The following is a 16,597-nucleotide window of genomic DNA, read 5'->3' on the forward strand; positions in this document are numbered from 1 at the left end:
TCTAAGCCATACATCATAGCAGGTCTCTCTACCATCTTATTGACCTTCCCATTCACTTTTGCTGCTGTACTTCTGTCACACATCACCCCTGACACTCGTCTCCTCCCTCTCCACTCCTGCCATCACCCTCTTCCTCGCCTCTCTTGTGCACTGTCCATTGCTTTGAATGGTTGACCCCAGGTAGTTCACTTTTGCCTGTACTCCTCGCACCTGTCTCACTTTCATTCCTCTTGTCTCCAGTGCATACCTCCACACATATTCTATGTCACTAAATTGTTTCACTGAAAACAGCTGTAATGATCGCCGACCAAGGGCGCTTTCACACCAAAGCTGTTTGGTCTGCTTTAAAAACGGACCACAGATCTTTTGCTCGGATAGTCCAAAGTACACCAAAGTAAAAACAGAAACTGCATAAATTTGGTGTTGCTCCATTGTTATTTGTGGTGAACAAGCCGGTTGAAGGGGATAGATTTCTGTTTTCCTGGTCCTGGCCAATCGGTGAGGCGGGCTTCCTTCTTCCTCATGCTTTTTGTTGTTTGACAAAGTGTTGCTTTACATATAAACTCTTGTGTCGTTCACAGGCAGACGTCTATCTTTTAAGGCCCTGAAAATGACAACAATATGCCCGTTTGCGTCGTTGCCTAAGAGGTGTACTTTTATGTCTGCATGCTAAATATTAAGCTAGCTTTAGCTTAGCATTAAGACAACAGCTATCTCTGTTCAACAGTGAGAAAGAAGAAAAAAAGAAGAAGACGGGAAAAAATCCACCCACCATCAACTCTAAAGATCACTAATTAACATGTTGCATCTTCTTATATACATAGTAGTGAAGTGTCAAACAACAATTTTGCGCCAGACTATTTCTTGGTTCAAAGCAGTTTCCAGGCAACTGGAGGAGGATCCCTTGTACAGAACCGCTCCCAGCAACAGACCCTGCTATTGAACAATTTGAACAGGGGGAAAATAATGTTTTGCGATCTTTAAAGGTGCAGGTAGACGGAATTTGTGAAGTGACTTCTCCCAGTTTCCTGTGGTAGCTACAGTATCACATTTTAAGTGACTTTGGTATTGAACTTCTAATCTAACATTCATGTGAATGTCACGTATACAGTCATTCTTAATAGTTAATAGTTCATTAAGCATCCCATATTGATTTATTAACAAGTCACTTGTGATATGGGGCTATAAAAACTTTAATAATTAATGTTTTCATTGTAGATTAACCAAAATCAATACTGTGTAACGCAGTAGATTCATTCATATTTCACAAGAATCATGTAGGGCAAGGTGCTTTGTCACTGAACATGATGCATTTGTTGTGGTCCCACCCATCCTCCTGAGATTTATTATAACAATGCTTTCCTCTGAGGTTCTGAAATACAAACAGATAAGATAGCCCATAATATTTGTTGGCAGCAGATCCTGTTTCTTAAGGACTTGCTACAGTGTCTGAGGCTCTCTGGACCCATGAGGGACACAAGGGACGGAAGGAAGACAGGGTCATTCTGACCATGTGTTATCACAGTTGTTGAGCTGCTGCTCTCCTAAATCAAGTTCAGCTCTGGGAGTTGAGTGTCTCGCGGCCAACAGTTTGATTTAGATATGAACTTTTTGTGACCAGAGTCTCTCCATTCTGATGAATTAACTTTCCTCTTCCTGCCGGGCTCTCGTCATGCTTTGGCTGCTTCTGAAAGTTGTGTTGTGCTCACAGTATGGACCCCAGTACGGGTCTTATTGTATTCTAGAATAATTTAGCCTCTGCTGCTGTTTGTATTTGATATTGATAGTGATACACAATGCTGCAACCATGAGATTAACGCTGAAGAAGAGACCGTAAATCTCAACCAAAGAATGACACTGAATAAGAAATACTTGACATAATTTGCTTTTTTTTACATATATGTGTGTATATATATATATATATATATATATACATACATATACATACATACATATATACACACACATATATACATATACATATACACACACACACATATACATATACATATATACACACACACACACATATATACATATACACATATATACACAGACATATATATATATATATATATATACACATATACATATACACACACACGTATACACACACACACACACACACACACACACACATCCATGTAGTACATTTAAGACAACATAAACATAGCTTATAGCATTCTCAGATCATGTGGTGCCAACCTCTTCGTGGCGCAGATGGTACAAAGAGAGAGAGAGAGAGAGAGAGAGAGAGACAGAGAGAGATGATGATGGAGGGCGGGAGAGAGAGAAGCAATGAGAGAGGTCTGTGACACCTCTCTTTCTCTGCCCACACTAAAGCTGCCTATTATCTAATCCTTCACACCAGGGATGGGGGCTACGGCTTGTCAGAGAGGCAGAGAAAGCAAGACATACAGCAGACGCCAGAAAAGTGGGGAGAGAGCGAGAGAGAGAGAGAGAGAGAGAGAGAGAGAGAGAGAGAGAGAGAGAGAGAGAGAGAGAGAGAGAGAGCAACCGTCAGCATCACCAGAGTGACATTCTGCTGGTGGTAATACAAGGAATCATTGTACTGGAGGAGTGAGGGAACTGATCTCTCTTTCTCTTCTCCTGTACTTTAGCCAAGCCTGACTCGGCTGTTACCCGGAAAATGAAGTGTGAGGCTGGAAATTATTACCAAACTACAATTTGTGTCCAGCTCACTAAAGACACTCTGCAGTAAGATTACTGAGGATGACTGTGTGCAGTCATTCTTCACTGAAAGTAACATTTTGGTGGTCATCCAGACAGTGACAACTGTTAAACCTGTACGACTGAGACTTCTGCCTTTGACTTCTAATGTACAATACCATCCATAGACCACAACTGTAATGCCTCAACTTAGCTTTTAATTAAAGGTAGGCCAGTGTTGACTGTGTGTTTTATTTGGTTTATCCAGCATTACGCTCTATGGACATGAATACATATTAGAACCAAAGACAAATCAAACACAAGCTATCTGCAATCTACCAGTATTTGCTCGGGCATTTTCATCATCAATTAATCAAACATAGAACTAGGGCTGCGGCGATTATTCAATTAATTATCGAAGTGAAGACCTTTGAGAACATCATCATTTCCAGGTTTTGGAAACACAGATCAACATGTACAAGTACTTGATTAATCAATAGCTTAATCGATTATGAAAGTAATCATTAGTTGCAACCCTACACTGATATCAGGAGTGCTTGGGCCAATAACCGACACCAATACATACAGTTTCTTCTGTAGTGAAAATAACAATATTTTTCATACACAAACAAGCATCGGAACAATAACAGCTGTAAAGGGCGCTGGCATAAAAGACAAAGAGGTAGCAGCATATTCAGCCTACTGTCAAAGTCATTATTCATAGTGGCAGATCTTGGTGTGGCTTGCTGATACCCTCTTATATACACAGGTATCATTGAGGAAGCATATTTCTCTGATATTCTCAGCGCAATCTAAACTGAAGCATAATAATGAAATTAACAACAAAGTCCACTGGGTGTAAGACATTGTAAGACACGGCCTCTGGAATAGATTTTACAGCACTAAATGTGCTTGCCATGCTAAATTTCAAATCCTTCCCGAGAAGAAGAACTCTTGTTACATACCTTCACGTCTGCACATGTGAAAAAAAAAAACAGTAAGTTATAGTGGACTAAAATTCTTTGACTTTGCTTCCCCTGTCCAGATTAATGATTGATGTGTAAGTAGAAGTGAGCAAGGTGGCACGGCATGGGACCGGTCGATACAGTTAAACACACATCGTGCTCGGGGCAGGAGTAATGGTCATAACGGTTTAGTTCAACAGAGAAGAATCGAGGTCAAGTGAAAGAAGGACAACCACTGCCGCATGCCAGAGGTCAGTGTCTTGTGTATAGGTTGCAAAGAGAGAGGAGAGGGAGAGAGGAGGTGGGACAAGATAGGGCACAGCCTTCTTATGGTGCTCCAGCTGAAGCAACAAACTTACATAACAGGGAGTGAGAAGAGGAGCAGCACACAGGGGGTTCACGCAGCTTTATTCCATTCATTTAGACCTTAACCATAGCTGGTAAATGCCTAATCCTAACCTTAGCCCAAACAAAATTCAAATCTTAGCTTCAAACTTAACCCTGTTCCAGATCTCCAATGAGGACAACTGGTCCTGACAAGTTCAGTGTTTATGCCAGGAAAGGTCCTGAAGAAACAGGTGTGTTTGTTTGTTTTAGGGCACAATGTATTGTTGTTTGTGTGTGTGATTTAAACTCATGCGCCAAGTGACGCTGTGATTACCAATTCAGAATTATAAGTGTTACAGAAATGACGGGGGGGGGGTGGGACAAAAGTTATATTGTGATTTGGGTCTTTAAAAGGTGAGTCTGTGATGCTAAAGATATACAATTAATTTTACAGTACTTTTAAAATAAGAAATGCACACACACCTGTACTGTCTTTAACCAGTAACACAACACTTGTTGCACAGGAAACAAGGAAAGGTGTCAGGAAGGCTGTCTTCACACAAACAACACACAAAAACATACTGGTTGCACAGGTAGAGGATCACAGGTGTTCCCACATAATGCTAATATGTGAATAACATATGAGCTCTTTCTTCTTCATCATGTTCCCAGGAGCAACCCCCCAAAACAAGGAGTGTCACAGTGTGACTGCACCACCTCCCACCACCCCTACCTACACACACACACACACACACACTCCAAATAGATCAGAGCAGACACAGAAGGAGAGGTAAACTTCACCGACCTGCTCTTTTTGTGGCCGCACAGACCACATGTTGTCTCTTGTTTTCAGTCCACTTGGCTTCACAGGGTGGTGAGCAAGACCGGAACACACACGGACACACACTCCCACGGACACACACACACACGGTGTCTGAGAGAGAAGACAGCAGACTCTGTGTCTCTCCTCCTCTGTAACTCTGTCAAGTGTGGCTAAGAAAAACTAACAGTGAACTGTGTCCAACTCCTCGGCAAAGGGCGGTGTCTCTGAAACTCTGGACCAATCACGGGCACAAATCTCACTCCCCGCACACTCGTCTCTGATTGGACAAGAAAAGTGCTGGATTTTTGCTAAAGTGGGAGGAGCCATTTGGGAAGAAAATGCGAGAATACTGCCCCATTAGCCCCTCCCATTATCTTGTTGTGTTTAAAAAAAACAACTTACTTTTGCTTCAATTTTCTCATTTCCACAGTAACATTGCTTGAATAGGATGAAGACTAATAAACAATAATAAACCTTGTAAAATAATAAAGGAAATACACGGCTTTGTGGAAGAGAAAGGAGAGAAAACACAACAATTATAACACAAACTCAACTTCACGCACGTAAGTAAAGATTAAATAGAGATATCTGGCGCCATCTTGTGGCCGAACGCGTGTACTGCACAACTGCATAACCCACTCACACCTGTGGCTGTGAATTTGTACACCTGTGCTCGTCATGATAATAAGGACTTTGCCCTGTAATTCACCAACACAGCCTGGAGGATGTGTAACAAAATGACATCGAAAAACACCAGACACACTCCAGAAACTATGTTCACAAACAAATAACGTAGGCCTGAACATGTAAAGCGGTGAATTTCCCCTTTGTGGACAGAATAAACAGCAGTTTATTTATACAAAAACAACACCAAAACAGAAATGTGAGCTGGAGGAAATGACAATGACAATGTTAGAGCTCAATTTAATGTAATTTCATTCACTTATAGCCTCTGTTTACAACCAGAAAGTTTGATTTTGTCCTTTTTGTTTAGATGATCTCAGGCTGTTGTCGCCTTCGTAAGAAACATTTGGATTATATGACACACATGCCAGACACTCCCAGGTTTATTCGTTTTATCTTAATGTCGCCCTCGTTAATATCTGCTCTAACAGACACACAGACTGACACAAAAACACACACACGTTAGCGATTGGACAGACAACATATGCCACATGAAGGAACTTACTTATTTATGATGAAAAAGGTGTCACAGAGACCGTGAAAGACAACTGTCCTGATCAGTGTCTTGCTTGTTTCCTCTCTCTCTCTCTTCCTCTTTACCACACACACACACCCACACATCATGATTCAATGGTCATAAACATAATGATATCAGCTGGTAAACACAGCACAAAGGGCAATCAGATAACAATATTTAAAGCAGCGGGTTAATAAAAACAGAACTGTATTGTAACCATGATGATTGGCATGTTTTGTCCACTAGGCCTCCAGCAAACTTTTTCTTTGTTTTGTTTTTTAATGTTAAACAATATTTAGATATTAATCCAATATTGTTGTTTGTATATGTTTTAAAACCATGCACCATATGAAAACTGTGATGGCCCATTCAGAATTATAGGTGTTACAGAAATGACAGGGGAATGAATTTAGGTCATACTTTTACAGCATACAACTTTATATTTATATTAATACATTTTACTGATGAGGAAAATGATTAAAACCAATCCAATCCAATTTATTCATAGAGTACTTTTACAGTCAATACATGCGGTGCAGTAAGATTAGAATCCATAAAAGACACGAAACAGGGGCAAATAACAACATTAAGTACAAAAAAGCAATTAGACACAAAATAAAATAATCTCCCATTATATTTAAAGTGTTTTAAAGAGATCAGTGAGGAGTCCTGTCTAATGTGGAGAGAAACCACAATGTATTTTATGTAAAAAACTGCATTTTCTTGCACTTTTGAAACTGTCCCAATATAGAGGGGAGTGTCTACTTTTTACATTACATTACATTTTATACCTTAAAATACTGCCTTCAAAATCCCTAAACCTTTGTCCTTACGCCGTGGCTACTGTCCTCATCCTGCAGAGGCCACAATAAAACCTGGTTTAAATCTGTGTGAAATATCTAATCTGGGGTTCTCTGTGAGAAGTGTTGGACATTTACAGACAGACAGACAGACAGACAGACAGATAGACAGTGATACTTCTGGAAGGTAATTGCCTCCTTTTCTCTCCACTTTGGTAAACAGTATATTAATTGGAATTGATGGGCATCAAGCCTCAGTAATCACTGCCCTATACGCACCTGTAGGTGGCGTTGCAGCACTGACACACTACAAATCCCCTCCACACACACACACACACACAGATACAACATCATCCTCCCTGTTGAAGGATGTTTTGCGCACAGAGAGTCAGGATCCTCACACTGAACCTGCAGCATAACCAGAGGGTCAACTCAGAGAGCCAGACTGGACGAACTGACACTATTATCATTATTGTTATTATTATTTAACTTTAAGTCATTTAAGCTCCTCATTATATGATTATGTTTACAACGCGTCGTTCCTTCGTGGTTATTGTGACTTTTGCGAAACTGTCTCCGTTCCGTCCCACAGTGTTCGTCTTCATGCTGGTTGTAGTTTGTCCGTTTGTGTTCGGCTGAGTGTGGACTCCGGTGCGACACATGTCTGTCCACCTGTGCTGCTGCTGCTGCTGCAGCATCATTACGAGCCTGCTGCCTCTGACTCACCGTCACTGAAACTCGCCTTTTCTTCCATTGTTGTGTTTTTGTGTGGCGCTCAGATGCAGGGACGCGCTGCTGGTGATGGGAACTCCTTGGGGCTTTTTCGCTTTTTTGGCGCATGAAGGTTTCATTTCCCCCTTTCTAACAGTCAGAGTCAGACAGGATGCGGGGGATATCTTATTCTCTTGTAAGCAGGTATTTTCTGTGCCAAACATTGTTGAGCCATATTTTTATTTAGAGTGGACCTAAACTATAGCCATATCCCGTGCCACATAGTCTGAGTGGAGTGTTCCCTGACATTCTTTGTGACCTCACAATTTTCACCAACTGTAAGCTTAAGAAGGACCGTGACGCGTAAAAGGATTCTGGTTTTTACGCACGGCTGCTGCTCTCAACCGTTACCTCTTGGATGTGAACAGTGATGATGGCAGGAAAGCGCAGCGCCACGGGGCTTGAGGAGCCCCAGACCCGGGGTGCGTTCACCACTCAGGGCCAGGCGTGGCCCCGTGAATAATCACGCGGCAACAGCATGCCCACTTGGCCCAATCACTCGGTGTGCCTCTCCATTAACTGCAGCTGGGAGGAGATCCACAACAGCACATGGAATCCAGACCATGTCGAGCCTCCTCTCAACTACTACTCCATCCCTCTCCTCACGGTCATCACCGTCGCCTGCACGCTGCTTTTTCTGGTCGGAATGACCGGCAACGTGATGACCATTTTGGTGGTCAGTAAGTACCGGGACATGCGCACCACCACCAACCTCTACCTGTGCAGCATGGCTGTGTCCGACCTGCTCATCTTCCTCTGTATGCCGCTGGACCTGTACCGCATGTGGAGGTACAGGCCCTGGCGCTTTGGAGACGCGCTCTGTAAACTCTTTCAGTTCGTGTCAGAGTCGTGCACATACTCCACCATCCTGAGCATAACTGCGCTCTCAGTGGAGCGCTACCTGGCCATCTGTTTCCCGCTGCGTGCCAAGGCTCTGGTTACGAAAAGGCGGGTGCGCGCCCTCATCCTTCTACTCTGGACAGTATCTCTTTTGAGCGCCGGGCCGGTGTTTGCCATGGTGGGAGTGGAGAGGGACAGCGTGGGACCACGCGAGTTCAGTTTGGGACTCGGCAACGACAGCGACTCCTCTCTGGAAGGCGTGGACACCCGCGAGTGTAAGATGACGCACTACGCCGTGGAGTCGGGTCTGATGGGTGCCATGGTGTGGTTGAGCTCTGTTTTCTTCTTCATGCCAGTGTTCTGTCTCACAGTGCTCTACAGCCTCATCGGCCGGCGGCTGTGGCAGAGACACCGGGAAACAAGCATCGGCTCCCGCGGGGCCCACAGGGACAAGAGCAACAGACAGACCATCAAGATGCTGGGTGGGTATGGAGACTGGAGAGCGCGCAATTACGCACAGCGCGAGTTTATTTACTAAGAAATTAAATGACAGATATAAAGTGATATGAAATATTTGTCAAACCCACTGGAGTACACTAAGTATAGTCTGTTTAGTTCTTCTTTATGGTGGTAAATGAATGTACATAATTCTTTAAAATACTGATATTGGCGTTGATATTCAGTGTTGTGATATCAGCATCAGGACAAGAAGAAGTGATATCAGTCATCCCTTAAAAAAACCCCAGTATCTTTATTATAAACATCACCTAAAAGTGATAGAGGAGGAAAGATTGTATTTTTTTATCCTTAACATTTTCATCCATCTCTACCCCCATCATCACTCTCCACTCCCCCTCCTCATCCACCTCCTCTCGATCCTTGTCTTGCTCCTCCAGTGGTGGTGGTGCTGGCGTTCGTCCTCTGCTGGTTGCCCTTCCACGTGGGCCGCTACCTGCAGTTCCGCTCCCTGGACGCTCCGTCCCCCCTGCTGTCCCAGTTGTCCGAGTACTGCAGCATGGTGTCCGTGGTTCTCTTCTATCTGAGTGCCGCCATCAACCCCATCCTCTACAACACGATGTCGTGGAAATACAGGGGCGCAGCTGCGCGCCTCTTCGGCCTGACCGACAGCCAGCCCCCACGAGGGCGAACCGCCAGCACCGCGAAGGGAGACTTTTCCAACGGCTGGACAGAGTCCACAGTCAGCCTCTAAACCGCTGTCAAACACGTCTGTAAAGATAATTATCACAAACCTGAAAGCCATCTTGGTGTGGGCGCAGCGTTTATCATCTCTGGACAGAGGATGAGAGCGGCCCCAGCATGCATCCAGACTATTTTTTCAGTCAATATTCCTGTTGAATTGTTTCAACAGGTTGCATACAAACACGACTCAATCAGCAGCAGCAGCATCTGAAACCATGCATGTCAAGTGTTAACAGTGAACATGAACACATGGACAGCCTGTCAATCACAGACATTAACAACTGCCTTATACTGTATTCATATTCTGGATGACAAAGAAAGCACTGTAGATCTTGTGGCACTGCTCTGCAGCCTATACTCATGTAGGAAGGGGCAGACGTGCTGTGTGTGTGTGTGTGTATGTGTGTGTGTGTGTGGGGTAAAATATCTAGTTGCCTTTTTGTTTGATTTGATTTGAAATTACATTTTTGTTTTAAGTCAAATATCACTTTATTCGTCTCTGTCCTGCATATTAAAACTTTACCAAACCACCAAAATATGAACAACTCTATATTCTAATGTGAGGATTAGAATGAAATGAATGAATTACGTCCAACGCGTAGGTTTTGACATTAGGCTGCATAAAGGTTTTGTTCATTTTTATTGAATTGTTTAATTATTTTTTTAATTAATTCATTACTTTGTGGTCCAGAAAATCATATTGTGATTATTTGTAGACAAAATGTGGCACGACTATTTTTGAGTCAATAAAACGAGAAGAGCAATATTTTTTGGGCCCTTAAAAATATCTCATCACAATACTGTTTTTCCACAAACAGCGTTCACAATAATGAAATTGTCGAAAGGGTCTCTGGATTTAGCACTTCTCCATTATGGCAAATTTGATTGTTTGGCTTTTGCAATTAATTGTGCAGTCGTTCTTTTTGGTGTGATTATTGTAATTATTGGGAGAGAGTGTGTGAGTGTGTGTGTGTGTGTGTGTGACATGTGTCTGTGTCAATGCAGCCAACCATGGGTCGGTGGGGTTGGCGGACAGTCAACCCAATTCACATTTCCTCAAAATAATTTAAAAAAAAAAATGTACAGAATGCAAACATTTCCAACACTTTTGTCACGTCGAGTAATTTATATTCATGTTAAATGAGCCACAGCATCAGGTCGGACACAGGACAAAGAAAGCTGTAAAAGTCAACACCATTGACCATGATTGCCTCAGAACTGTGCACCACTGATACAACTGGTGATTTTCTAACCTCGTCATGAACGCGTATCAGCTATCTCAGGTGTACTGATACAAGCGCTGTCGTATAACTTTGTAAGTAACTTGTCCCACAACTGTTATTTCACTGTGAACCAGCGGTGAAGTAACCATGTCACCAAACGTCCAAAATGTGAACTATATTGTGTTTGTCCTGTACATTTTATTTTGTTGCAAATCGAGGAGATTGTACGCGCTTGACAGCCCAATGGAGACGATTTTCAAGGCCGACTTATTGAGTCCAAATGTGCCGAATGTTACTTACAGCATGTAGACTAGTAGAGCTAGTCCACCTCTTAAACTGCCTTGAATGAATTCACTTTTTCGGTTTGTATATTCCGCACTCCCCCTTTGGACAGAAGCGATGCTGTTATTGTCGCTTTAAGTTGTAAATAAGACGCGTCGTATAAAGCTCCACACGCAGTGCTGTACTCTCTGAGTTCCGATCACCGCAGCAGCCTCCACTGATCCGCACTGGATCTCAAAAGCATGAGGAATGTATCTCTGTCTTAATCAATGCTTCTGACTGTACGTACCGATGTCATGAAATACTGTTTACTGTGTGAAAACAGAGTCCTATTTTTTTGCCTGTGAATATTTCCTGTTGGGTACCGTGCCTGTTGAAGTCTTGTATAAAGTTGAAGAAAACACACGTTCTCTTTGCTTTTTCTTTTGCAGTATGACAATATGGTTAGAGAGGGAGGGGTTTTTGAAGAACCTGTATCAGAAATCATTGATTTCACACGGTGCAGATAGAGTCTATGAGCTCCAGATTATTATTTTTTATGTACAGCAGTGACTTGACAGGTCCCACCTCGTATATAGCAGCCTCGCACATTTTGGCTTCCCACAAAATTAATGTGAAACACAAGCTCTCCTTAAACCACTGCCCTGACTTAAAGGAATACTTCATTGATTTGCATTTAGCTTCGTATTACTAGAATAAGGGTTGTATTTTTTGAAACTTCAGTTACCCCTGAGTCAAGAAATATCTTCATTCTTTTTTTGTGTAATGTAAACAGTGTCTGCCATATTTGCTAACAGTTATGCTAACAGGACCACAGTGGCCACGTAACAAAGAAAATTGTATTTAGCTTTGTAGTCCTAGAATAGGGGTAGTATTTTAAAAAAACTGTGCTTCCCAACCTCAGTTCCCCCTGAGTCGAGAAATAGCTTCATTCTTTTTTTGTGTAATGTAAACAGTGTCTGCCATCTTTGCTAACAGTTATGCTAACAGGACCAAGTGCCACTGGTGGGCACGTAACAAAGAAAATTGTATTTAGTTTTGTATTACTAGAATAGTGGTAGTATGTTTGAAAAATCGTGCTTCCCAACCTCAGTTCCCCCTGAGTCGAGAAATAGCTTCATTCTTTTTTTTGTGTAATGTAAACAGTGTCTGCCATCTTTGCTAACAGTTATGCTAACAGGACCACAGTGGCCACGTAACAAAGAAAATTGCATTTAGCTTCGTATTACTAGAATAGGGGTAGTATTTTTTGAAAAATTGTGCTTCCCAACCTCAGTTCCCCCTGAGTTGAGAAATATCTTCATTCTTTTCTTTGTTATTTGCCCACCAGTGACACTTGGTCTTGTTAGCGTAACTGTTAGCAAAGATGGCGGACACTGTTTACATTCTGGGAATGAGGTTCCTTCCCCCGGAATTAGCGTTGCAGTTTCAAGCCTCGGACCAAGGCTCAGACCAAGTGTCACACGTAACAAAAAAAAATGAATAAAAGAATATAAAAAAGATATTTCTTGACCCAGGGGAATAAATCTTCAGCTTTAGTAAAACACTAAAATCACTGCTCAGACAGACGAGTTGTCATGTGGTGAATGTCACTTCCCCTGAAGGGTTATTTTTATTTTTACTGCTGCCGTGACTAAAGATCAGATTAACAAAATAAATTGCACTCGATAGTGAAAATGGTTTGCATTGATCATATTATTAACTCTATTTCTATGCAGCACAATGTGATCATGGATATCACAAAAGGTTTAAACGACTTAGTAGTGTCCTGTGGCGGCGGTGCTTAGGCTGCTGCAGGGTGAGGGGAATTGAGCGTGCAGTGTCTCTCTGGTCCTCTGGCCCTCGGGGAGGGCAGGGGATAATAGAGTGTGTGTGATTTACTCCACTCGGCTCTGCGGCTGAACATTATCAAGGCCACAGGAGAGGAGAATGTAGCAGTGAAACACCCTTACACAGACACTAGAGTCCAGCTGTCACAGTCACATCAGTCCTCTCGCTGATAACTTTGTGGAATAACAAAAACAAAACAAGGCGCTTCCTTATCATTTTCCGTGGCATCACCTTGAATAAATGAAATCTGCTTCACAACATTCACACCATCAATCATGTTTTGAAACCTAAAACGAATACTGTTTAGTATTCTCTCCACAATGGGCTCCTTTTTTAAACAGTTTTAAAAAAAAACATACAGTGTCAATCAAAGTCAGAAAAAATTAAAACATTTATTGGGCATAAATATATTATATATACGCTACCGATACAGTTACGTCTTACATACATAGGGTAGTATTTGCAAAAATCTATACATTAAAATTGATATGGCAGTTTCTTTTATATAATGCATATGAAATTGTCTAACATTTACAATACAAGAAGAAATGCATGAATTTCTTATCTTTTTTTTCTATTCAATTCGTAGCCCATGACAACATTGGAATGTTTTTAAATCGTGAGGTAAAAATATGTCTCTTGATTCTTTTTCTTTTCTCTCTCTCCTTTTTGTGTGTGTGTGTGTGTCTCGCTTTTGAAAAAATACTTAAATACCTGTGAATCTCTGGAGGTTTTTGTCAAAATCGCCAAATCGCTCAGTCGAAAAATCTCTACTTGACCGCAAAACGTACAAAACACCGAAAATAAAAAAATAGAAAATAAAACTGATCGGAAGGCACGGATGTGGGGAATCGCTGGGCAAAGAAAAAAAAATAAAACAAAAATAGTCTCTCATTCTTGACACCCCTGCTAAAATGTGCAGGACCTGCAGGGTAGAGAGGGAGGGGGAGGGGCTATAACTTCACCAGCATTTTAAAAACAAATTAAAAAAATAATAATTACACATTAAGGGAGTACCTTTGCCCACAAACACGTAGTCTGTGAGTTAACACTGTGTTAACTGCAGACTTTACACTAACATTACTGGCCTGGATTTTTGGCCTAACACGAGGCAAACCTCCGCTCTCCCACTGGGGCGATTTTAAACGGTTTATAAAAACAAAAAAACACGGTGTGTGTGTGTGTGTGTGTGTGTACGGGCCACATAGCATCAGGGGTTAAAGGGCAGGTCACGGAAAAAAAGGCATCGTCCTCCCTGCGAGCTGTACGTCCGTTTTGTCGCCGCGCTTCTAACGCCAACGTCACAGCGGCGCCGCCGAATGTAACAGACGACGTTGGCAGTAGTGTTTTGGAACCGAGTGGAGCCCCCGGCGTGACTCCTCCCACTCACATTAACCTCATCGAGACTAATGCTCGGCGTAAAAAATAAAAAAAGTGCTTCAACTCTGTTAGTTCATAACGTGTTCACCATCGTTGCGTTCTATAGCTCTATAGATATCTCTGCATATCATAAAATACTGGATACAAAATACTCGCCGCTACGACTACACCAGCACTAGTCTGAACAAGGAATCGTCGAATATTATTATTGTCGTCGTTTGCCTGAAATCATCTCATGATTGTTTTTGCCTTTCAGTGTGAAATTAAAATTAAAATTGTGTTAAAAAAAACCAAACGTCTCCAAAAGGGGCCGCGCATTTCAAAAATGGCACATTTTTGCTTTACAAAACCAAAAAAAACGAAAGATAATATGAAAAGAAGCATAATCACAGATCACGTTATCGTTTTTTTTTCCTTTCGAGAGAATAATAACAACAGTAATAATAATCATAATAATAATAAAGATGATGATCGTAACGCTGTGTCGTCACGCAAGAACGTCAACAACAGGAAGCCCCCCCCCCCCCCTTTTAGACGACTGCGAACGCAACTCGCCGAGCGAAGACACGAGCGAGAAGCCTGCACTTAGAATTGTAGAAAGATATCATCAGAAGCATCGTTATTATAACACTAATCAGAAACAAAACAGAACAGAAATAAAATAAAAAGCCAAAGGCAGCGACGTTTATCCCAATACCGATGACTGGAAGTGACCCTAAGGCCCGACTTTGCTACATGTCTGTCTAAGCGTTACAAGAACAGCTCGGCTGTGTACGGCCGGAGCAGGAGATGAAAAAACAAACAAACAAACAAACAAAAAAAAAATACATAGGCATTTGGTTACATGTCTGAAACAGCGATGATAACTGCAATGTATGGTTCAATGAGCTACAGGTTCCCAACAGCTGTAAGAGAAATACTTAAAGGGTTACTGAGATAAGGAATGCTGGCCTTAATCATACAATCTAACATACATCCATTAAAAAAAAAAAAAAAAAAAAACATGCTACAAGGAAAAAAAAATTAGTATATAACTACACTTGTCTCATAATCTTTAAATAAATAAATGAAGATTGCACTGTAATTGGCATGTAAAGTACTGTATGCAAATATATAGTATAAATAAACCCTAGAAAAGGAACTCTACCTTAACTTTCCCATCAACTTTGGCAAAGGTTTTTTTTTTGTTCTTTTTTTTCTTATTTTCTGTTTGAGCTAGTAAACCACTTTGCTTACGGACTGACGCGCAGGAGCAAGGCACAGCATAGACGGAGGACAAGATACAGCATCAGACGACAAGAGAGAGAGCGAGAGAGGAAGAAGACGAGCAAAGATAATGATGATGATGATGATGACGACAGGATGAGCTCTCTCCCCCCCGCCCCTCTGTAAGGCCTTTTTCCCTGAGGTACATTACAGGCTGCCAATCAGAGCCAATCATTGGTCACCACCCGATCCGTCGTCAACCCACGCCCCCCCCCCCCCCCCCCCCCCCCGGCGCCACAAAAGTGGACATGACATGTTAATCTGGTGCTGGTCAGGGTGACTTCTTTGGATTGTCAGGGTGTGTGTTAAACTGTACCTTGGCTTTGTTTTTCAGGCTGTGGTTAAATGACTCAGGGGTGGTGGTGGTGGGGGATAAGGTTTTGGGGGGGGGGGGTGCGTTAGTCAGAATGCCCCGCCCCCCGTTTATGTCCTCAGAGAACATGTGTGACTCAGGAGAGACCGGGGACTTGCTGCCGCTCTGATTACATGTCAATAAAGCACCTTTTAATTAAGGGGGGAGAGAGAGAGAGAAAGGGAGAGAGAGCCAGAGCAAAATGGAAAATGACGGATATGTATGCACAGGGAAATGGGGGAGGGAGAATTCACATAGTAGCTGAAGGGAGAAACTACGGCTTCAGGGCAGCTCTGGCTGACAGCTGGATACGTTTTCAAAGGGCTAAAGCTAACTCAAGCTAACTCCTACTGGCTTTCCTGGTTAACACACACACACATACACACACACACAGAGCTCTGAGAAAGGCAGGCTGTTAGCACCTCTGGGTCTGTGACACTGTGGGCTATGAAAAGTCGCAGAAAAAGACGCTGGAGAAATGTGTGCGGTTGGTTTTTTTGTTTTTGAGATGGTCGAACGCGGAAAGGAAGGGGCCCGCCGGAGAGGCCGCTCACCCGCTAGCTGCGGCCAATCACGATCCATTCCACTGACTAATGTTGGAATACCTAACGAGGGTTCACACACTGATCCGCGGCCAGTGTTTTTATTTATTTATTTTTTCTAAAAA

The 16,597-nt window shown here is 42.3% G+C and overlaps 2 protein-coding genes across 4 annotated transcripts in view; one reads left to right on the forward strand and one right to left on the reverse strand.

Annotated features, from left to right (window-relative positions):
• The window catches only part of pld1a (phospholipase D1a), a 28,913-nt gene extending 22,851 nt beyond the window's left edge, over positions 1 to 6,062 (reverse strand). Inside the window, exon 1 of one of the 2 annotated variants that reach the window (XM_058615525.1) lies at positions 5,975 to 6,062. The gene's annotated coding sequence lies outside the window, so the exon portion shown is untranslated. Of the gene's footprint in view, positions 1 to 4,767; positions 4,969 to 5,974 lie in introns of those variants that run through there. The other variant, XM_058615524.1, reaches the window with a different exon arrangement.
• Positions 6,063 to 7,183: 1,121 nt separating this feature from the next.
• ghsra (growth hormone secretagogue receptor a) lies at positions 7,184 to 10,685 on the forward strand. Of its 2 annotated transcripts, XM_058614626.1 has the most exons (3): positions 7,184 to 8,672; positions 8,769 to 8,879; positions 9,294 to 10,685. In XM_058614626.1, the coding sequence occupies exons 1-3, from the start codon at positions 8,036 to 8,038 to the stop codon at positions 9,605 to 9,607; spliced, it is 1,062 nt and encodes a 353-aa protein (XP_058470609.1). In that variant the 5' UTR covers positions 7,184 to 8,035; the 3' UTR covers positions 9,608 to 10,685. The 2 variants fall into 2 exon arrangements, with proteins under 2 accessions (XP_058470609.1, XP_058470608.1); XM_058614625.1 differs by having other exon boundaries at positions 7,184 to 8,879.
• The last annotated feature ends 5,912 nt before the right edge of the window (positions 10,686 to 16,597 follow it).

The sequence above is a fragment of the Solea solea genome, chromosome 18 (genome assembly GCF_958295425.1).
Source record: "Solea solea chromosome 18, fSolSol10.1, whole genome shotgun sequence".
Taxonomy (NCBI): Eukaryota; Metazoa; Chordata; class Actinopteri; order Pleuronectiformes; family Soleidae; genus Solea; species Solea solea.

Coding starts and splice junctions, on each gene's coding strand:
- ghsra (XM_058614625.1), top strand. CDS start 8,036: ATGCCCACTTGGCCCAATCACTCGGTGTGCCTCTCCATTAACTGCAGC. Junction 8,880..9,293: donor ACAGACCATCAAGATGCTGG/GTGGGTATGGAG, acceptor TTGCTCCTCCAG/TGGTGGTGGTGCTGGCGTTC.